We start from the raw sequence: 23,023 nt of genomic DNA, 5'->3' as shown, positions 1-23,023 counted from the left end.
TGGTTAATCTCACTACTACCTAAAATTTCATTCATATTTATGAGAAACAATTTTCTCAAGTGTAAAAGAGTAATAAAACAATAGGAATTAAAGCAGGTTGAGGTTCTGTTTAAAATTGCAAAGAAACTTGCTTACTTAAATATTCTCAAAAAAAACCTTGGGAGAGCTGTTAGGGGGATTAAAATTAAGTTCCTGTTCACAGGAGCTAACTTTTCTGTAGGAAGAAAATGGTTCTGACCTCACACAGCCTTCTCCTCCATATCCTCAGGGCTCAGATGTCCAGAAACTACTTTTACAGACAAGGTTCTTGCTGCTCTTTGATGGCAAAGAGTCATTTGCAATTAAAAAGGTTAATTTGATAGCTTTTTCTGTGTCACTCAGAATTTCCAATGTATACCACGTATGGCCAGTGGGTAAGTACTCAAATTCACCTCAAATTCCACTTTCAAATGTATCCAACATAGAGCTGCAGTATAATTGGAGAAGACTATTATGTTCACGTCATTCCACTCAGTTGCTCAACTCCTTCTTCTACCTTACTTTCATCCCACCTGTCTTGCACTTAATGTTTGACATAGATTTGTATTTATAATGTAACTGAAATTTTATTTAGTAAGACAAAACATACACAGTCTGTATCGGTCAGTGCTTACTAAAGAAACAGATTTAATGCAAGATATACAAATATATAAGAATTTATAAGATTGGCTTTTAATGGCCACCCATAGAGTCGGGTATGGAAGAGTGCAAAAGGTCTGTCTGCACTAAAGACTCAACGGGTCGAGTCGAAGGCCTGGAGCTCAGTATAGTGTCCTGTGTAATTCCCTATGAGGAGGCTGAAGGGTCTGCACCGGAAGGTTGAAGTGTCTGTGCTGGGGGGCAAAAGAGTCCCAGCTGGAAGGCTGTGGAAGGCTGAAGAGCCTGTGCAGGAAGCCAGGAGATGATGTCTAGGGTGAAGGTGAAGACTGGTGCCCTGCTGGCTGATAAAACAGAAGTGAGCCTTCCTTCTTCGGTTCTGGTGGTGAAATTCCCTAGAATGGGTCTTCCACACCCAGAACTATGCTGATCCACTTTGGCTGGGTGTTTCTTACTCAAGTTGACACAATCAATTAGCTATCACACAGTCTCACAGCACGTTGGTAATCTCTGTGTTTTCAAATATAATGACCATGTTACTATTTATCGATGAGTAAGTTTTAGATATTGATCTATTACAAAACGTGAAGATTTAATTTTCTCACAGTATTTGCACCACACATACTTCGCCTCCATCTCCTCCCAATACAACACGATAAATTGTGCATAAATCAAAGTGAAATATTTACATTCATATAATTATATCATGCAATATATACATTTACATAGTTTTATATAAGCTAAGCCACTTAGTATATGGAGTTGAAATTCCTTTCTTGGCACACTTTTATCTCTAGTTAATAATTGGCTTTCTTTTTCACCAGCATAGATTTCTGTGTCTATTAAGTAAATAGTCCCAGACCTTCAGAAGAAATGTTCACCAAAAACGTCATGTAGTCAAAAATTAGGCAATCAAACAATTCAATCTGCTCCCCTGCCCCACTTTTCTGCAAGATGCACCTCCTAGCATGGTAGAATGGTTGGTCTCCTGCCATGCCTCATAGCTGTCACCATGGAACATTCCTTTAGCATTTCTCTAGGATCTGCCTTCAGCATTTGCCCATTTGAACTTCCATTTCCTAGATCAGTGGCCATTTGCATGTGAGCCAAGTTGCACCAGCACCATTGGTTAATAGTTGTTTATTTTCTAAACTAAAACATCAATATTCAGGTTGAATTGCTGTGTTGGCACTTCGCAATAAATAAGTAGGTTTAGAGTTACAGTTTGGACACTCAGTCCCTAAAATGTTTGTCATCAGTGTCCTACATTCTATTATTTCTTTCTTAACATTATTCCTTTGTTTTATTGGAGAACATGCTTAAGTAGCTTTCTGAGAACACATTGCAAGAAAGATAAAATTGTTGAGACCCTAAATGTCTGCAATGCAATTACATTGTGCTTGCTCCTGGTCCAAAGTATTCTATGACTGACCACAGAATTCTAAGTTGCAAATAATTCTTTTCTTTCAAAATTATTTAAGCATTTCTCTACCATCTTGTAGTCGTAAATGGTGCTACTGAGAAACTCAACACCGAGTATATATGATCAGCATTTTTCCTCTTAAAACTTTTAGGACTTTTTCTTCACTCAAGGTATTTTGAAATTTTACATTTAGATTTCTTAATGTGTGCTTAATGTCTCTCTTTCCATAAATTATGCACTCAAAGCATGGGATCTTCTAATGTAAAATCTAACATCCTTCAATTCTGGGAAAATTTCTTGTGTCATTTCTTTGTTGATTTTCTTCTCTGTGTTTTTGTTGTGGTGGTTGTTATTCTCTCTGATATCCCTGATAGTGGATGGTGAACCTACTGAGTTGATCTTTCCTAGTTCTTATTTGATCTTCCTCTCTTGTTTTCCATCTCTCTTTTTATTTTTCAAAAGATTTCCTCAATGCTATCATTCAACCTTTTAATGAATTATTTATTTCTACCTAAATTTTAACTTCCAAGCTTTATTTTTTTATTTTCTTTATTAGTCATAGCTATTTGTTCTTGTTTTGTGAACAAAACAGAGACATCCCATGATTTCTCTAAGCTAATTATAGTTTTAAAGTTTGTAATCTCTGTTTTCTCCAAATGCTTTATTTTTGTTGCTGCTGGTATGAAGGTATTTTGGTCCTGGGACTGTCCGTTCTAATTTTATTTGTTTTGTGTGTATAAAGGACAGAGTTTTACAAGAGGCAACCATACTGATAGAAAACTAGCAAAATCCAGTCATTTGGGGGGTACCCCCAACTGTCAGATCTATGTTTTCCTTAAGCTGTGTTTCTCCAAGTGCAGTCTTCACACTCTTGCTTATAGGTGTCTGAGAGCCTGGAGGAATAATGAGGCTGGAAGACGTCCCCATTAGACTGCAGTTTAGTTATTCTCTCTGTCCTAATCTTCCTTGATGAACTAAAACCCGGAGTTCAACAGGGAGAAAACCTCCCACATAGTGCTGGGGCAGAGGGACCTCTCTGGCTACACAAAGTTGAAAAACAAGTATATGTGACTCTAACTATAACCCTTCCATTCAAATGCAAATCCCAGCCATTAGAAACACCTGGCAGTTCAGTTCCTGGGGGTTCTACTCCTCTCTCACAGGTTAGGCCTCAGTTTCCCCACGTTACATTCACCTATTCTCTTCCCATTTTCCAATATTTTGTAGGTGTTTCTTCCCTACCATCATCACCAACACTGTTTAGTCTTCTCTTATGGCTTGCCATCCTCTCTGCTCCTTTATTATTTCAGTTGCTGCAGAGGGGACCAAATGTAACTGTTGAGTTTGCATCATTATGGTGCACCACAAAGCAATTCTGAGCAATGCCTCCCTCCCGAGCACATCACACCCTAGCATACTCTTGCTGCTCCTCTGCCTGTTCCACCTTTAACACTCTCCTCTATTCCTCCACCCTTGGTCATCCATCAGGATTTAGTTCAGGCACCCTCTAGGCCTTCTCCGCACGTGCAGTGTGTGTCCTTGCCTGGCCCACACCATACTCATCTCCTTGTGCCAAATGGCTCTGTTTCCTATCTGTCTCCTTCCGCAAACGAGAAGTAAGTAGGCCAGGACTGTGTCTCATCCACTGTTCTGTCTCTACTGTGAGGAAAGCCACCTGCGCCACACAATAGGTGCCCATCAATATTTGTTCAACTGTCCCATTTTGAGTAAGTTGTGTGGTGGAGACATTTTCATTTACATAGGAGAACAAAAAATAATATGGCCATGTTTATTTGCCAACATCCAAATAAGAAAGGCTAATCACAGAGCACCAGGAAATGAAAACAGCCAGATGTTTTTGAGAGTGCAAGTCCAAGAACACAAAATAGCTTACAATGAGGGTGATGTATATTTTCCTAGTGATTCAAAATGAATGTATGCTTATTAGGTGGAAAGGCAGATTTAACAGGTTTCTCAGCTAATGCTGCAATTTTAAATCCATTTAAGATAATTTTCTTTATCTTGAATTTATTTTTCTCAGTAACCAGGATACTTAACTGATTTGTACAAAATCCATTTGAAAAAGAAATAATCTACTCCAACCAAGGGCACACTCGCAATAGAAAAATAGCAACACTACAAGCCTAACAGAAAATGGAGAATTTGTTTGAGAGGTGAAGGTGGTGGTGTTCTACCTAGAAAATAGGGACTCTTTGTCCAGCATCAAGGCTCCACATACCACTTCCTTTCTGTATTTCAAACAGAGAAAATAATTCCTAAATCTAAGAGTACAAAACAAAGACCTCCCATAAGCCAACCAAGACACATCCACACTTTTTAAAAGGCAATAATTTAAAATAACAAAAGCATACACCTAACAATAACAGAATATACTTCCTCACCTATCAACTTGGAAAAGCAGTTTTTATTTTTATTTTAATATTTTATTTCTTTTTGGTCTTGGGGATCAAACTCGGGACCTTGTGCTTGTGAGGCAAGTGGTAGCACCACTAAGCTAAATCCCTGGCCCTGGAAAAGCAGTTTTTAAATGCTAATACTCAGTATTGGGTCTAGTAAAATTCTCCTATAAGTTTCTATACATTCTTGAAAAAAAAAGTGTATGTTTCTGGAGCCTTCAAAAATATTTTTTAAACTGTGACAAAAAGATTATACCTTTAGAACTGTGGATTAGGAAAATAAATACCAAATCAATACACATGTGAATAAGAAAAAACATATTGATTAATATTATATACAGCCTTCTCCTTTTTTTTTGGTACCGAGGATTGAACTTGGGACCTTGTGTTTGTAAGGCAGGTGGCAGAACCACTGAGCTAAATCCCTGGCCCGATTAATGTTATATATATAATAATGAAAAACTGAAAGTAATTGAAATTTCCAATACTGGAAATAATGATTATAATTAATAACATAAAAAAGCCCTATGATGTCAAACAAAAAACATAAAAGCAATATTTCAAAGGCTCACAATCTGAAAAAAACTGGACTCAATATACTAAAACTTTAATAGTTATTGCCTTTAGGTAATGTGATTATGGTGATATATTTAAATGTAAACTTTATGTATGGAGAACTTTTCTGTACGTTTCTGGATCACTGTGAAAACAATTTAATATTTTTATTTAGCTAATATTTCATAAGCAACAGTTCTTGGTTGACTGATTATGGAAGAGACTGAGTGATTTTCCCAGGTTAGTTTCAAATGAGAAAATGTCACAGTGTGACCCATCCATATGACCAAGCAAGCACATCCGAATGACTGAACCAGAACTTACTTGGTGGGACGATAATCCGGAATGGAACGATCCAGTGAAATTTTTTCACTGAGGTAGGAATTGTAGCCATACTTCTCATGGGGTCCCTTGGCTTTTTCTTCTTCTGCTGGGGAAAGGGTAGCAGGAAGACCCCCTCTGCCCCGTCCACCGTAACCTTCAATGAGCCCAAGGGATTTGGATAAACCTAGAAATAGAGAGGAGAAAGAATTATTTGAAAAGTATCCTACCAGGATGTGGCACTCAATCTGGGAACTGAGATGGGATGGGGGACAACAAACAGCAGAGACCAACCGACATGGGAAAAGGAAGGCAAAGAGGGACACACAAAATGGGACAAATTGGGACTATTATTTATGCCAGTTTCCTTCCTCCATGGGGCAATCACAGTAAGGTTGGGCCTGTCAGAAAAAACCTGGTACATCAGAGTCACAGCAGCAAATAACAGTAACTGCCAGGGGATTGTGTTTCATTTAAACGGAGAATAGCCGTGCAGATTGATTGTATCACAAGTTCAAAGCATGCAACAGCCTGACATGGATCTTTACCTAATGGTTTTATTTAAATTTCATCTGAATGGCCAAAGGCAATACAAAATGCTAGCGAATAAATCACAAAGAAAAAAAAAAAAAACGTAAATGTGAAGTAAAGTAGAAGGCCTCTGTAATAAGCCGCCTGAGCAAATCACGTTTCCAGAATGGCAGCAGTTTTGCACCTCTTGTTCCATTAGATGATAAACAGCTTGATGGGCAATTTTTAAATCCTATAGTTATGAGAAATAGTTAGCTAGGAAACTTTGGTTGTTACGGCTTTCATTCCCTTTTGCCATTTTAAATGTTCCAGCTACTCAGTGTATACACACACAACACACGCACATGCGTGCACACACACACACACACACACACCAGTTTATCTATGTCCAATACCCAGCATTTCTTTGATTCCATTGGCAGGATGAGTATGAATCAGAGATATAAACAGAGGCTTTAAATAGTGGACAGTCTAGAGAGCAAAGGAGGACCCAGACCTCCCAGGAAGACATCCTAGGAAGTTAAAAGCCACCTAATCTGCTCAGGTCAGGTGCCTCCCTATCATACAACAGCAAGGCCTGTTTGTCTGAAAACAGAAATGTATTTTCTATAACATCAAGACCAAAAGCAAAGGTTAGGCAAGTGGGTCAGAGTAGGATCTCAGATGAACATCTTTCTTCTGCCTGAGATCTGTTTCCATAGTTCAACACGTACTTTACGAATCCTAACCTTTTCATCCTGCCACCTTCCCATACAGACCCCATCAGCTAAGAATTAGACTAGCCAACATTTCCTACCTGGTTCACTGTCTTTATTTTATTTTATACATCTTACTTTAACTTTGGCAGCAATGGGTTCAGAGCCTCTACACTGAACTATATCCCCAGCCCGTTATATGTTTTATATTGAAACAGAGTCTAAGTCACTAAATTGTCCAGGTTGGGCTCGAATTTACAGTCCTCCTGCCTCAGCCTCCAAGATAACTGGGATTAGAGGCATGCACCACCACACCTGGCTTGATTCCTTATCTTCAGTGTCACACTCCACCTCAGTGTATAACAAAATACTCCAATAATGTCATCTCAATCAGGCTCAAAACACTTCCTGTGTCAAGTACAAACACCTGTGCTTGGTTTTACAAAAGCAGTTACCAATGGGATGTAAAATGGACTAGCCACTTGGAAGAGGGGATGGCAGTTCTTCAAGGTGCCAAACATAGTCACCATGTGACCCAGCATTCCATTCCCAGCAATTCCACACAAAAACTTGAAAACAAATGCTCAGAGCAATCTTATTTCTATTTGTGAAATGTCCATCAAGCAGTGAATGGAGAAACCAATTATGATATATCCCTCCAATGGGATATTTAGGAAAAACAAAGAATGAAGTAGTGGCTCATGCTACAACCTGGATGAATCTGGAAAATACTGTCAGGTAAACCATGCTGGTCAAAAAAGACCACATGGTCTGAGTCTGTTTATATGTGATATATAAACTAAATAAATCTATAAGGCCAGAAAGTAGCTTACTGGTTGCTCAGGGTTAAGGGGAATTGGGGAGGAAGTGGGAATTACTTTTGCTTTTGTTGTTGTTTTTGGTACCAGGGATCAAACTCAGGACCTTGTGCTTTCGAGGCAGGTGGCAGAACCACTGAGCTAAATCCCTGGCCCTGGGAATTGACTGTTAATGTGTATGGGTTTTCATTTTGGGATGCTAGAAATGTTTTAGAGTTATATTGTGGTTATGGTTACATGACTTTGTTCACATACTAAAGCCCACTCAGCTGTACATTTTTAAGTAGATGAATCATATGGGATATATAAAATCCTCAATGAAGTTAGTTTTTAAAAACCCTGGTGTGATGGACAATTGCATTTGCAGCAAAAAAAGGAGCTGACCATCATAAAAAATGTCCAGTCCAACACAGAAATGATCCATAAAATAATTATGAATTGTGTACACTGCATAGCTGAGCTTGCAAGAAAGGGAAATGCTCAGAGATAAGTTAACACCAGAATTGAGACCATGTCTGCTGAGAGAGAAGGAAGGTGGGGTTGCTCATTAACTAAAGGTTGAGTTTTAGAGCTCAGGCATGCACAGAATAAGGAACTCTAGTCCTCTAGAGGAATATAATTGAAACTGAAATCTCTGTAAAAATTTAGACCTCTGCCTATAACCCCAGCATTCTGAGAGGCTGAGACAGGAGGATTACAAGTTCAAGCTCAGCCTGGGCAACTTAGTGATTTAATGAGACCCTATTTCAAAAATGTTTTTAAAAAATTTATTAAGGGCCAGGGATGTAGCTCAGTAGGAAGGCCCTGGGTTCAATACCCAGTGCGCGCGCACGCGCACGCACACACACACACACACACACACACCTGGATTTCAGATTTCTAACCTCTAGGACCTGCAAGAGAATAGATTTTTGTTGTTTTAAGTCACCAAATTTGTAGTAATTTGTATGGAACTACAGGAAACTAAGACAACGAATATTAAAAAATAGAATGGAAACATAAATAAAATGTATGAAGGCAAATACTAACCCAAAGACAAGTGGGGTAGTTATATTAACATTAGATAAATAGACTTTAAGGCAATGGCTTTATAGGAGTAATAAAATAATTGCAAAATGATACAAATAACAATCTGGCAGGAAGCTCTAAGGAATTATAAACTATCACGCACTTAACAGCTACCATTCAGCTTCAAAATACATGCTGCAAAAACAGAACTCCTTAAAAAGAGAAATCAACAAATACACAATGATAGTAAGAAATATTAACCCATCCCTTGGCACTCAACAGATCAGAAGGACAGAAATTTAGTAACAACAGAAAGGAACTGAACCACAAGATCAAGAATTTGGATCTACTGGGCCCTACACCTGACTTTCCAGAAAGCACACATTACCTTTAAGGGAACACGGAACACTGAAACAATTGGCACACCACGAAGAAAGCCTCAAACTATCCTGTAGGACATCTATCTGGAGTAAAGATCAATAATAAGTCCAGAAATGCCATAAAGTACCCACATATTTTGGCAGTTAAAATTTTTTTCTAAACTCGGCATGGTGGTGCACACCTGTAATCCCAGCACTCTCAGAAGTCCAGAAGGAAGATCACAAATTGGCACCCAGACTGGGCAACTTAGTGACCTGTCAAGACATTGTCTTAAAATTAAAATTAAAATGGGCAAAGGAGACTTTCAGTGAAGGAGTTAAACAGACAAGAAACTCAAGGAAAACAATAATTATCGAAAGAACAAAAATGAGTGACACATACATAGCCAAATAAAAGGAAGAAAGGAAAAAAAGAAGGGAGGGAGGGAGAGCCTAACAGGAATCGTGGAGACAACTCCAGCAACCCTGGAGATGGAAGGTCATGTTCCCTGCAGGAAGGACACATGTAGCTGTCACAGTAGGTAACAATGCCCAGAGCTGAGGGTTCCTTCAAGGGCCCAGAAAAATGTCTAAGTTTCTTTTATAAATCAGAATACATAGCTATGAAATTTAATTTTTTACTTTTTAGAGGGAGAAGAAAGATCCTGGGAAGATACAAGTGCCCAGGACCCAAAAAAGTCTATGATCCTGGTTCCCTTGATTTCACACGTACCTGATGGATTTCATCCAGGTGGCAGAGAGCACAAAGACAGGCCCTAGCTAGCAACAGCAATGACAACTGCATTTATAGATCACCTACTGTGTTCTGGGAACAACGCACAGTGCTTTACATATACTGCAGTCTGTTTCATGTACTCTTGAGATCTTATGATCTCTCTTATCTCTACTTTATAAATGAGGATACTGAATCTGAAAATGCAGGAACTTCAGTTCTGTTTTGTTGCGCTGGGAATTGAACCCAAGTCCTATGCACAGAGATACATCCCCAGCTTTTTTGTTTTGAGACAGAGTCTCTAAGTTGTCCAGATGGGAGTCGAACTTGAGATTCTCCCAGAATGCTGAAATTATAGGTGGGCACCACCACTCCCAACTTAGACACTTTTTTTTTTCTTTTTTGCTACTGGGGATCAAACTCAGGACCTTGTGCTTGTGAGGCAGGCAGCATAGCCACAGATCTAAATCTCTGATCAGCTTAGGCACTTTTTAAAGTTCCATAGCTGGTAAAGACAGATAAGATCTGGATTCTCTCTATAGAAATATAAATGAGGACTAAATATGGGCTATGACAGAAAATGGGGCCAGTCCCAGAGTTCTTGCAATAGCATGTGCAAGATGTGGTAGGACCTTGTTTAAGGCACTGGTGGCAGTGGTCAAAGAGGAGGAAATTGAGAAGTGGCCAAAGAGAAGGAAGAGTTTGGGGGAGGCTGAGGCAGAAGGATGTTAAGTTCAATCCCAGCCTGGACAACTTACTAATTTAGCAAGATCCTGTTTTGGAATAACATAAATATAGAATATTTTAAAGGGGGGTGTAGTTCAGTATGAAGGCCCTGAGTTCCATTTTTAGTTAAAAAAAGGAAAAGAAAAGTGAAGCCAAGCCAGAGGGGTCTGTCAGAGACCATCATGTAAACTGAGAGATGAGACCACCCCTCCATATGGAATCAGGCAACTATCAGTTAACTGTGTTGTTAGGCAACTATGGGTTAACTAGGTAACTTTGTAGAATGTACCTGAGTAGCCACAACAACTTCTGTAATCTGTCACCATAGGAGCGTAAGGGACTCAGAAAGTCCTGCCAGAACTCTTTGCTCTCTGCCTCTCTACTCCTCTGCTTTGTGTAAATCCTGCTTTCTCTATTCCCAGGGAAACTCCAATGGGATTAAGCTCCACAGATGTAAAAAGAGGTATATAAGGAAGCACAAACTTCTATTCCAGGCTCTGGAAACTGACAGGAGTTACTCACTGAGCCGCTGGCATTAAAAGTGGCTTTTTGCTTCTATCTTTCTGTTAAGAGTCATCTGTCTGGGGTTCTCACTTCTTTCTGCTTCAAAACAACAAATAGTGCTCAGCCAGTGTCTCTGCCTGTGGTCATTCTGGTCCTTCTGCATCTGTGGGAAGTTGGTTTCAGACTTTATATAACATGATACAGAATTTGCATGGAACCTGCATATATCATTCCATATATTTAAAATAATCTCTAGATTGCTTATCATACCTAATAGAATATAACTCTATCTACATACCTATAGTCTGTATTGTTTTATCTGTATTTTTTGTGGCGTTGCTTTTTATTGTTTTTTTTTCCCAGTTATTTTCTACCCACTGTTGGTTAAATTCATAGGTGCACATCTGGCAGGTGGGGACAAATGGTATTTCCACCAAATGTAGAGGAGGAACTGCATCCTTCAAAACTTCTTTTCCACCTGGCATGCCGGCTCTCTTAACATTGAATGTGAATCTCAAGACTTCAAGGAACTGAGATTGAGGAACGGAGAAACATCTTAATCAGAACCACACAGTGACACTCGCCATTTGTCTTTATAACCTATTTATCCATTTATCTATCTTTACCCATTGATTACTGTGTAGGCTTTAAATTTTAAGAAACGCTTCTACAACTGTTTTTCTATTAGGTGAGCAAAGTAGATAGGACCATGATCACTTGAGAGCTGAAGATACAGATGCTCAGAGGAATTAATTATTTCACCATCCAGAAGTGATGCAGACAGAACAGGAAACACTTCCCAATGCCCCAATCTCTCTGAACAAACACAAGAACAAAAGTATGTGTGCGTATACGTACAAACACACACACACACACACACACACACAAAGGTGCTAAAAAAAATTACTCAATCCAGGAAATTTTATAGAAATGAAGCATCCAGCATTGACAATATGATGACCTATGAAGTACATGGTAGCATACTCCTAAGAAGAAATACTATACAACAGTGAACATGATTGCACTGCAGGTACACGTGCCACGTAGGTGGATCTCACAGATGTAACGTAAAGCAAACTGAAAGGATATAATTCCATCCATACCAAATCTGACCCACTCATCAAAGTATAATTTAGAAATATAAACTCATGCAGTAAAATTATGAAGGGCAGCAAAAAAGAAAAAAGAGAATGAATTAAGTATGGATAGAGAAAGATACACAAAAAGAACCCAGTGATGCTCCACTAAGAAGGGGGTGGATCCAGCTATGTAACAATAATAAGATATATATATATGTAATACTAATAAGATATATATGTAATAAGATGTATATGTAATAATAAGATATATTATCAGGATGTATCAAATACTGAATAACCTAAACAATGCTAGAGACTACTAACTGCATCCTCCTCTCCCTCTTCCTCTTTTCTTTCTGTTCCTTTCTCCCTTTTTATCCTGCTCGTATTTGCCTTCTTTTTCTTCTTTTTTCTTTTCACTTATTTTGTATTTTCTCTTCTCCTTTCCCAGTACCTGTTTCTATTTTTCTTAAGTTTCCAACTCAGTCTCCGGTTTTCTCGCCAGAAGGGGCACCAAGTGCTGTGAGACTGAATATGCTATGTCCCCTCTTTAAGGAATATTGACAAGTGAGACCTTCAAGAAGTAATCAGGACTCGGCCCTCACAAATGAGTTAATCCGTTTATGCTATTTATGGACTCCTGGGCAGATGCAGTGGTGGCAAACCCATGGCACATGCTATTTGTTTTTAAGACAAAGGATGTTAACACATGAGTTTTTTCCTAAACTGCAACCTCAGTATTCAGGTTTACTAGCCATGTTGGCACTTTGCGATAAATAAGGTTTGCAGTGTGGGCACTGCTCTCTAAAAGTTTGCTATCACTGGACTAATGGCTTAGCTCAGAAATGAGTCTACTGTAAATGGTTATTTCCTTCCCACACTGCTGTCTCTTGCACTATGATGCCCTGTGCCATCTCAGAATCTGCCGGCAAGAAAGCCATCGTGAAATCTGGCCCTGCAACTTCAGACCAGAACCATGAGCCAAAATAAAACTCTGCTTTATGCAGTTGGTGGCACTGTACGATTTACAGTAGAAAACAGACCCAAGACACCAAAGGTCAAGGAAAGAGACTATCTGAATGGGCCAGAGCTGATCTTTCACTTAACTCAGCAGAGTGGATGGGAAACATCTGATGTTTCTTTCATCTATGTAGTTTGGTTAGCTTGTCTTTTTCTTCATTGACAATACAGCATTTCTTTTGTTTGGTTTCAGTAGACAGCTTCCAACCTCAAGTCATTAATTTCCACCTCAGAGCTAAAATGCAACTTTATCCAGCATGCTCCCATGGGCAACCTTCCCAATGCAGGTAGCGGGGCCAGTGAGGGGATTTTGGATATGACAGCACAGAAATTAAGACAAGGAATGCGTGCTAATCTTACCAAAAACACACAGGAGATGATGGTTCCTGGTGAGATTTCCTTTTTCTCTTTTTTGTAGTATTATTTCTTCCACTATGAAAGGTACCCACTTAGCAGCCTCTAAAAAGATTGCTCCTCACAGTGCGATGTGACAACTATGAATTATATATTTCGTGGTCCATGTGCTCCTATTTTCCCCCCAATTTCTTCTGCCAGAAAGGTGCAACAAAGCAGCAAAAATTTTCTCTAGCATTTTAATGTGCTTACTTAGCAGGCCCTGGAAATTCTTGGCAAACATAGATAAGAGTTCAAATCCAATGACAAAGCTCAAGCCAGTCTCAGCCAGGAAAATATGTCACTGAAGCAAGTTGGGATGACTCCATGCACCCACGAAAGCTTTTCTGAAGGTGCTCCTTGCAAGCTGGCCAAAAACAGTTGCTGTCTGTGCATATGGATGTGAACTTGGAAGCCTGGAAGTCACATGGCAAAGGGGAAGGAGAAGCAGCAAAGCAGGAGAGAGGGAAGAGAGCAGCTGACTGTTTGGCACCAGACCTGGGAAGACAAATCATTGCTTTTTCTCCTTAAGGCTCTGCCTCCTGTATTAGTTTGCTGAAGACAACAAAGCCAAGAGGCACTGTGTGCAAGAAGTTGAAGATAAATGTAGGAAAAACAGATTGAGGTTAACACTTCATACCACATATAAAGAGGTAATCAAACCATACACTATGTATTTAAATTTAAAAATGTATTACAGTAAAACATTTATTGCCATGAGTCCCCTCTCAAAATCCTCCCTCTTACTCCATCATCGTTGCCACTTTGTGAGGCAATTCCGGAAGTCCTCTTCTTGCGTTCTGAAGTCCACTTTACACAATGTGATTAAAAAAAATACAGTGACTGTGACTGCTGACCACAATGCCAACCATGGGAAAAACAGACACACAAAAATCAAGACAGTGTGTTCTCAGCCACATTATTCACTGGATCGCATACCATGTGACTTCAGATTCTTCCCCTAAATTAAAATGACTGTGAAAAGGAAACATTATGAATCAACTCAGAACATCCAGGCAGCCAGTACAGCATAACTAAAGACACTCAGGGCAGGGTACCATGTCTATGTACCCTCCATAAGGAAGAGGATGCCTGCAAGTGCAGCACTCCAGGGGGCTGAGGCAGGAAGCTTGCAAGTTCAAGCCCAGACTGGGCAATTCAACAACTTATCAAGACCCTGTCTGAAAATAAACATAAAAAATGATTGGGGGCGTAGCTCAGTGCAAAGGCCCTGGGTTCAATCCCTGGTATGAGTGACAGAAAGAGAGAGGTGAGAGGACATGGTCATACCCAGTGCCTAACACAGAAAACGTTCTAAAGAACTGCTGAGTTTATGGATAAACAGAGACTAGATCTGCAGATGAAGCTCGAAGCCTTTTCTACAAAGTGAACAGCTGACTTTAACAAAGAAAATTAATATTCAAGAAAAAAAACATCTAAAGTAGGTCAGACTATTGTAGTATATGTATATTCATAAAATAAAAGAATCTACACTAAGAGACTGTCACAGAGAAATCAAGCCTGAGAAAAGCCTTCTGCTGTGGCACAAAAAGGGTACCAGTGACCCTTGAGACTGCCACATCCATGAAATAAATGTTACTGGGTGATACAAGAAAGGAGTCAGGAAGTTGGGATGCCTGGGAGAAGTAAATAGGGATCTCGTGCTAACAAGTGATTTGATTCCAGCAATAACCAACTTGAATAGGTAACATTAAAAAAATCTATTTATAAAAGGAACAAAGGATGCCTAAAAATAACCAAGAAGATCAAAAAACTTTACTAGAAGGGGTAAAATAAAAGTGGTATCAAACAATGCAATTTAAATAATAAGAATAGTTTTGTGATTTTTTTGTTTGTTTGTTTGTATTGATTCTATTTGCCAAAGTGGAATTTTACTTGGATTAAAGCTAGCAACTAAAAATCTGAAAAAAAAATGGTAGGAGGAACTTTTCATCAGAACATGAACTATTATAAAGATTAATAATACAAAATATAACTCCTCCTTTTAATGTTTATTTGTTTTGTTTTGTTTTTTGTACCAGAGATAGAACTCAGGTCCTTGCACTTGTGAGGTAGGTGCCAGAACCACGGAGCTAAATCCCCAGCCCCTTAATGCAGTTTTAACATAATTTCAAATGGGATTTTATTTTCTGGAAGATAACATAGGGCTCTAAAATTAACTCAGAAGAATACAGAAGTGAGAAAAGTTGACTTTTTTTTTTTTTTTTAAGTACTGGGGAATGATCCTAGGACCTTTGAACTGAACTACTACCTCATCTCTTTTGCCTTTATTTTGAGACAGTTTCTCTGTAAGTTGCTAAGGTACCCAGGCTGGGCTCAAACTTGCAATCCTATATTCTCAGCTTCAGAGTGCTGGGGTTATACATCTAAGCCACCACATCCAGCTAGATTAAAAGAGAGAGAGAGAGAGTGAGAGAGAGAGAGAGAGAGAGAGAGAGGGAGAGAAATGAGGAGTACTGTTTTATGTCATATTAGAAAATAAAGCAGTCATCATTAGAGAGGTTTGACCACTGGAGGGGGATATATATATATATATATAACTAACTTCTATCTGAAATTTTAGAAATGCCTTTCTCGCTCAGCAGAGCGAGCAGCACTTTTGCTTGCGCAGATGGCAGAGCAACTCATCTGTCCCTCATGGAGCCCAGAACCCCCTGAGGTCCCTTGCTTGGGAGTCACTCAGCAGTATAAATCACAGCCACAGCTGTAGCAGACTCAGCTTGAGCTACAATGGTTCCATCATTGTGGCGAAAAATAAAGAGTTCTGGTTGTAAATCAACCCCGAGCCGCCCGCCAAACTCCCTCTGTCCAAGTCAGGATGTGATTTTCTCTGGGGTTACAGTCTAAACTCGGGAGTTTACAGATAACCAGCACCATTCTTTCAGGCGGTAGGGGTGCATAGCACACAAACCCCAGGAGAGACATAGACGGCGGCTGAAGGTATCTGGTGCCTCCTCAGCTCTTAGAGCTCCTTACCTCATCCAGAGTCCCAGCCTAGCACACAGCAAAGTATCCAAGCTCAGGCTTGCAAAGTCGAAAGCACGCAACCACGCATGCACGCAGCCAGCGCAAGGCGTCAGCTGGGCTGCGGGGGAGAAGAGCTGTCTTCAGAGCCCCAGCTCCTCCTGCATGCAGATCGATGTCCTTGATCAATCCCACTCGACGCTGACACATTTGGAAGCTGATAAAACTTACAGTCAGAAAGTCACACCCTCAACAGGGAACACAGCTTCCGTGTTTATTCATTGCCAACCTTCTCACGCCCTTGGGAGTGAAGACCCTTTTTTTAGAAGCCGGTGACAGAGCGAACAGCCATGAAATCAGAAAGTTAATATTTGCAGGAAGAGAGGATAGAGCAGTTTCGGAATCAAAGAATAACGATGATTAATTCAGTCCACAAATGCTTACTACATACAAAGCACTACGATAAGTAATGTGTGTATTAGATGCTAAACATGTATCTTTTAAAATTCACATATACATGTGTGTGTAAATCTGTTTCTGAATTCATTACTCACATAACTTTTTGTGAGCCGGAATCCAGGGTCTCACACGTGTTAAGCACACACTCTGCCACTGAGGTATGGCCCCAGCCCTCAAATGGCTTCACTGTTATCTCTTAAACCTCTTCTCTCTACTTCTGCTACCCCTCGGGTAAGCTCGGGTCCACTTGGGTCACTGCAGCCACCTAACCGTGTCTTCAGGGCAGCTCTTCTGATGCGCAGCTCTGATCCCCACTTGCGACAATCCTTGCATGCCTTTGTGCTCTCTACGGAAAAGAATCCCAAAGTTTTGGCAAACTGTACAAAGTTGGTCGTTAACAAACTTCCTGCCCAGCCTCCTCCTGGCCGCTGTGCTTCATCCTTATTTGCTCGCTGTCCTAACCCTGTGCCGACGCTTCGAAGACATCACTGCTACACAGGGCCACTGCTGGTCATCATGGCTACTCAACATGGTCAAGCAGACACTTTCTGCACAATACCTGACCCAGAAAGTCAGATGCTGCTCTTCAGTGGGAATCTCGGCCACAGCATGATGTACCCCATGTACCCTGGACTTTTCACACTTGCAGACAGGAGCAAGCCTTTATATCTTTCATAATCCATGGTGATACCTTTTCAATATACACGAGCACCTTATAAATGTTATGCAGAATGAATATCTGAATGAGCAAAGACAACAAGTGAGTGCATTAAAAGCTGGGCTGGCCAAATATACTACCAAGTCCTCCTGTTGATGCAAAAATCTCCCGGTGACAAGTCAAAGATTGGCAAGCATTGCTCCACGAACCCATGTCAAACCATTATTGATTCCCCGGTTCATATATTAACACGATCATCTTGACATTTGTTGACAACTGCATCATGATGATGAGGATGTTGACATTTTCTAGCCTTGTAACCTCAGAGCTTCGCAGACACAATGTCCAAAGGTTAAATTAGCTTTAATAGCTTGAATAAAGAGTTTAACTGCATCAGCTGCTACTTGGTAGACAAAATATTCCCTGAGTATAAGGACAATAATCCACCAGAGTCCAACTCAGGGCACTGCATTCACCCCAAAATGAAAAGCTTACCACCTTTCATGGTAGCATGTTCATGATGTCTATCTGTTCAAAGTAAAACTTTAATTAGGTACAGCTTGTTTCTTCTATTACTTCTCTCATCTATATCTATCATGAAACACATTAAACTTGAACATAATTTTCAAATATTCCATGACCATGGCCTCTCTTTATATCTTTTTTTTTTAGGCTACATATATCCACTCCTTCATCCTAATATGATCATGTTTTCAACCTTCCATTTGTCTCACAACTCAGGATGCCATAATAAAACACCAGCTACTGGATATATTCAACCAGAGACATTTATTTCTCACAGTTATGGGGACTGGAATTGCAGTACCAAGGTTCCAGCAAATTTGAAAAAGGTTTGGTTTGGTTTGGTTTGGTTTTGGTTTTGGTTTTGGTTTTTGGAGGCAGGGTTTGTGATTGGACCCAGGGTCTCATGCATGCTAAGCACTGAGCTACACCCCCAGACCCTCCTCCTCTTTATAAGGGCACTAATCTCATCATGAGGGATGTTCTACTTTCACAACTTGATCTAATCCCAGATACCTCCAAAGTCAACACCTTCAAAGACCATCACATTGGGAGTTAGGGCTTCAATGTACACATTTTGGGAGGACAAAACTCAGTTCATGACACATGGTCATCCATCGTTGGATTCTGTCCTAGGAGACAAAGCAATATGACTAATAGGTCTCTGATTTTGTGCAGACCCTGGAGCCCAGAGGTACATTTTTGTCCATTAGCCAAACTGTTCATGCAGCATTTGCAGTTCTGAGAGATATGAATCATTGTTATGTGCTTGAAGTACCTTTGGAACAAACTGTCCATAAATTTTCAAACTGTGGATATATTCAAAATGATATGTCTTACATGTATTATGAACTTTTATACTTCCTGGACTCTTTCTACAAAGATTATTTAATTTGGTCCTGAGAAAACCCCTCTCCACCACCAGCAGGTAAGAAAATTAAGACCAGATGAAGAAGCAGCACAGCTCTAAACTCATTCAAGGTAGTGGTAGTAGATCTAGAACCCAGATCTCCTCATTTCAGGCAGACAGGTGAGATTTTAACAAAAGGTCTCTCAGATTTTATCACTGTGAGAAAGAGGATAAAAAAGGCCTGAAACTCACTCTCGATGCCAAACAAACTTGGGCACATACATCTCCCTAGGTTGGAAAGTGATCACAGCTTGGTCATACCCAAAAATGTAGGAAAAAAGACTATTACTAACAAAATAGAGGAAAGAAAGTTTGGTGACAATCAGATGGATGGAAGGCACTCTTTGCACAGGTTAATTGTGCCACTTAGACTCATATCATTTATAAAGCTACACAAGGAAGAAGAAAGCTAACCTAGGGATGGGCAGAAATACGCCAGATTGAAGAAAGCACCCTGCTGCGACTGGAAAAATCTGCAGGCATCAAACATGTGTGTGACAATGAAGGCCCGGACATGTGCTATACTTGCTCAAAATCTGCCAGGACCCAAAAGCTCACTGAGGAAACTGCCTTTCCTCCCCTTCCATGCCCCAAGACTACCTTCCAAGACTTAATTCCTAAATACAGGGCCTAAAGAAGAGAGAGAGGGCAGGGTGGTGCAGGTTAACAGCACCATCTTTCACCAGTTCTGCAAAAGGCATCTATCTCTATGACTCTAGATGCACAGATTCTGAGAGACAATAATACTGGTCATACAGGTTAGCATTCCTAATTTGAAAATCCAAAGGCTCTGAAATTTGAAACTTTTTAGGTGCCAACACGATGATGTTCAAATAGGTTTTAGATTGTAGGGCATTTCAGATTTTGAATTTTCAGATCAGAAATGTTTAACAGGCAATGTGTATGTAAATATTAAAAAAAACTCAAATTACTCTGAAACCTGAAATGCTTTGCTCCTAAGCATTTCAAACCAGGTTTACACACCTATAAATTATGAAACCAGAATAAGGGCAAGTAAAGCAAAAGAAAAATGAATGATCCTGGGAAAAGGCTGCTACTTTCCTCATCTCCAAAGACAACAGTAGCGCGTGCGCACACAGACACACAGACACACACACACACACACACACACACCCCACTACCAACCCCATCACCATGTCTAATTTATAGAACCTAGAAATAATAAAAATGCCTAGTCTATAAGAAGCACTCAGAAGCAACACAAAGTTTTAACACACATATCCAGTTTCTCATAAAAAGGCCCTGCTGATAGGATCACTTACTTACTTACCATAAATATCCTCCTCTAAGCCCTTCTCTGAAGTAGTACCTTAGATTTTTGTTCAGCAAATACATCTAGACATGAGAATACAGGCCCACACACCATCAATGTTGGAAGTGCAGACTGCACCTCCCCACCCTTGACTTTGAACTTAGCTGTGAGACTTGCTTTTGCCCACAGCAGCAAAAGCTTGAGAGGTCCTTTCATTGTTGGTTCTGGCCTCTTCATCCTAGTGACATCATGACAATATGTTTTGGGAGGTCTAGTAATCCAAAGGAGATAAGAGACAATGGAGCCGCCAGATCCAATTCACAGATTAGAGTCAACCCCAGTGGAATGCGATCCAGATCACCCAAACCCCTGCTTATCCAAAAGAGAGGCTTCAAGAATATCTCATCTTGACATTTTAGGCCTGAGTAACAAAGGATGTAGGATTTGGGTGCATTTATGGAGAAGTGGAAAAGATTGGGGGTATGAGGGTGTGACACAGAATCAAGAGCTTGGTTGGGACATAATAAATTAGAGATCCTTCTGTAATCCCAGCATTTTGGGTGGCTGAGTCAGGAGGACTGCAAGTTCAAACCCAGCCTGGGAAACAACAACTTGGAGAGAAATACAATAATTAAAGAGCTGGGGATGTCCTGCCTCCAAATTAAATTGAGTATACCTGTTAGACATTTCAATGAAGCTACCAGCACGTATCATACAGAGTTTGGGAAGGAGGTCAGGTTGGAGATCTAACACTGGGATTCATCAGTGTCTAAATGGAGCGTAAGAGTTAAGTCCCTTGAGAAAAATACACAGGCAGAAGAGATACACAAGGAAAAGGAAAGCTAAGTACTAAGTCATGGCCATTCCAACAAGCAGGTTCAGAAAGAGAAGAAAGGTTGAGCAAGAAAAACTGAAAGATAGGTAGAAGGGGACCCTGGAAATGGTGGCATCCCTTGACCCCTGCAGATGGTCCTTCAGAGGCTTCAGTGATTTTTTCATGGGATCCACTTCAGAGAACCAAAGCTTGGAGATTTAGGAGAAGAAGAGGATAAAGAAGAGAAGGCAACGGGTATGGGCAGATTTTCCAAGTAGTCTACTGAAGAAGGCAGAGAATGTGTCTAGTCTAACAATAATGACAATGGAAAAACAATTACCTTGAAACAAAAGGTCGGGGAAGCTCAGCAATCTCAGGATGCAGTTTGAACATCGGCCTAAAGCTGAGGGAGTCCTGAAACCCAGACTCTAGGGCCTGATCTGTCCTGCTGTCCCTGTCCAGCTGATGGCTATGGACTGTTCCCTTCTAAGAGCTCGCAAGCATTCCGTGCAGCCATGAACCAAAGATGATCTAAGATCTTTCACAGCACTCGGGTTCCAACCTTTTCCCCCTGTAGCTCCAGTGTGAAAACATGAGACAGAATGGAGACACACTAGAGAAATCCCATCCATCGATAAAGGAGGAATGTAGAGCCGTGTGAATGTGTCTGTGAAATCTGCAGTTCCCCACCAGCCTTCATTCCAGAGGTGTCGTGGTTCCACGCAACCCACACAGATGGGAAATTGTGAGGTTGCAACACTTGATAAGAACCTCAGAGAACTGTGGCACCACAGAAAACCAGAAGAAAGATGCAGAGATCTGTCTTTGGGTTTCCAGACACAGCATTATAAACACCAGCTTAAGATTTATATATAAGATTTATGAGTAATGAAATCCAACTTCTTAGAGAACTTACAGATTCAGCAGATCCAAAAGAACCCTCTGAATAAACAGAAAATGACCAACTGAACAAAACCTGAGACTCTCAGTATCACCCAGGGCCAGCCCAGTCCTTGAACTCACACAGGACACATCCCCCTCCTTGGATCTGGGCTCAGAATAAACACATGCAGAGATATGAACTCCCCCGGGATGCCCCAAAGCAGCCCACAGCACTGGGCTCCTGTCACTGGTCTCTAAATACCATCAAGTTTGCTCCCTCATTACACCTTCTATACCCTGGCCCAAACTCTGTGCGTAACACACAAGAAAATCAAGTTTCCTTAGAGCTGTGCTGTTATAATTCCCAGAATCCAAGCCATCATCTGACCAGAACAGATTTCTCAGACTCCACTCTTTCCCAGTTCAGCTGCCTTGGAGGATTCACAGCCTCCAGCTGGGCTTGCAGCCCCACCCAGCTCACCTGCAGGCTGCAGCTTTATGCAGGTGAACAAGAGGAACTCTTCGGGCCTGGTACTCCAAGGAAAGGCATGCAGATACGATAGGACAAAAGAAATGGCACACAGTTCTGCATGCCAGTTCTCTTCCCTGACTGAGAAATGACCTTGAAGGCAGAGTTTGGGGGATAATCTATGAAAAATATCCTGAATTTATTGTTCTTGGCTGAGATGATCTGGAAGCCTCTGGGGAATTAATGACCTACAGAAGAACATGGGCTTCCTAAGAGGCCCATGGTGAAATGCCAATTTCTGTTTCCAGCAGTTGCACTGAATGTGCAAGGAAAGGATGCCCCAATTGCTCTTCTTTCTGGCACCCAGTTCACTGTCCCCAGCATGCACAGGTCAAAGTCACATCCTTCGGAGGTGCAAAGCTAGCAAACCTGCCTGGGTATGCATTATGCAGGGAGGGTGGCCCCACCTACCTCTCCTCTCTCCAGAGGAGTCAGCAGGGAAGCCTGGGGTTACAGGTGCTCAGCTAGGAGTCTGGAGAAGCCCTTCAACTTCAGATTCAATTTATTTATATGCTTTCCTTAATATTATCATCACTATAAGTATAATTACAAATATCAAATGATAATTATTGCTAATTATAATAATAATAGAGCAAAAATCAGGAATTGTGACAATAGTGCATAACTGAGAATTAACAAAATAAAATGATGGCTCAGTGCTACTGCTGTCAGAGTCCTGAGCAGCTGTGGGTGGAGACAGAGGATAATGGATGCTGGGAGACTGCCCAGGGGCTCTTACACTATGAGGATCCATGACCAGTCAGGACCCAGCC

The 23,023-nt window shown here is 40.6% G+C and overlaps 1 protein-coding gene across 1 annotated transcript in view; it reads right to left on the bottom strand.

Moving 5' to 3' along the window:
* Positions 1-23,023, bottom strand: part of Galnt17 (polypeptide N-acetylgalactosaminyltransferase 17) — a 466,429-nt gene that overhangs the window by 283,608 nt on the left and 159,798 nt on the right. The window contains exon 2 of the mRNA XM_033765278.1: positions 5,356-5,539. Coding sequence (XP_033621169.1) covers positions 5,356-5,539 — 184 coding nt within the window. The remainder of the gene's footprint in view (positions 1-5,355; positions 5,540-23,023) is intronic.

The sequence above is a fragment of the Fukomys damarensis genome, unplaced genomic scaffold (assembly GCF_012274545.1).
Source record: "Fukomys damarensis isolate Sample0158 unplaced genomic scaffold, DMR_v1.0_HiC HiC_scaffold_17, whole genome shotgun sequence".
In the NCBI taxonomy this organism is placed as follows: domain Eukaryota; kingdom Metazoa; phylum Chordata; class Mammalia; order Rodentia; family Bathyergidae; genus Fukomys; species Fukomys damarensis.
The sequence above is the reverse complement of the archived record's forward strand: the minus strand, read 5'-3'. Positions and strand labels throughout refer to the sequence as shown.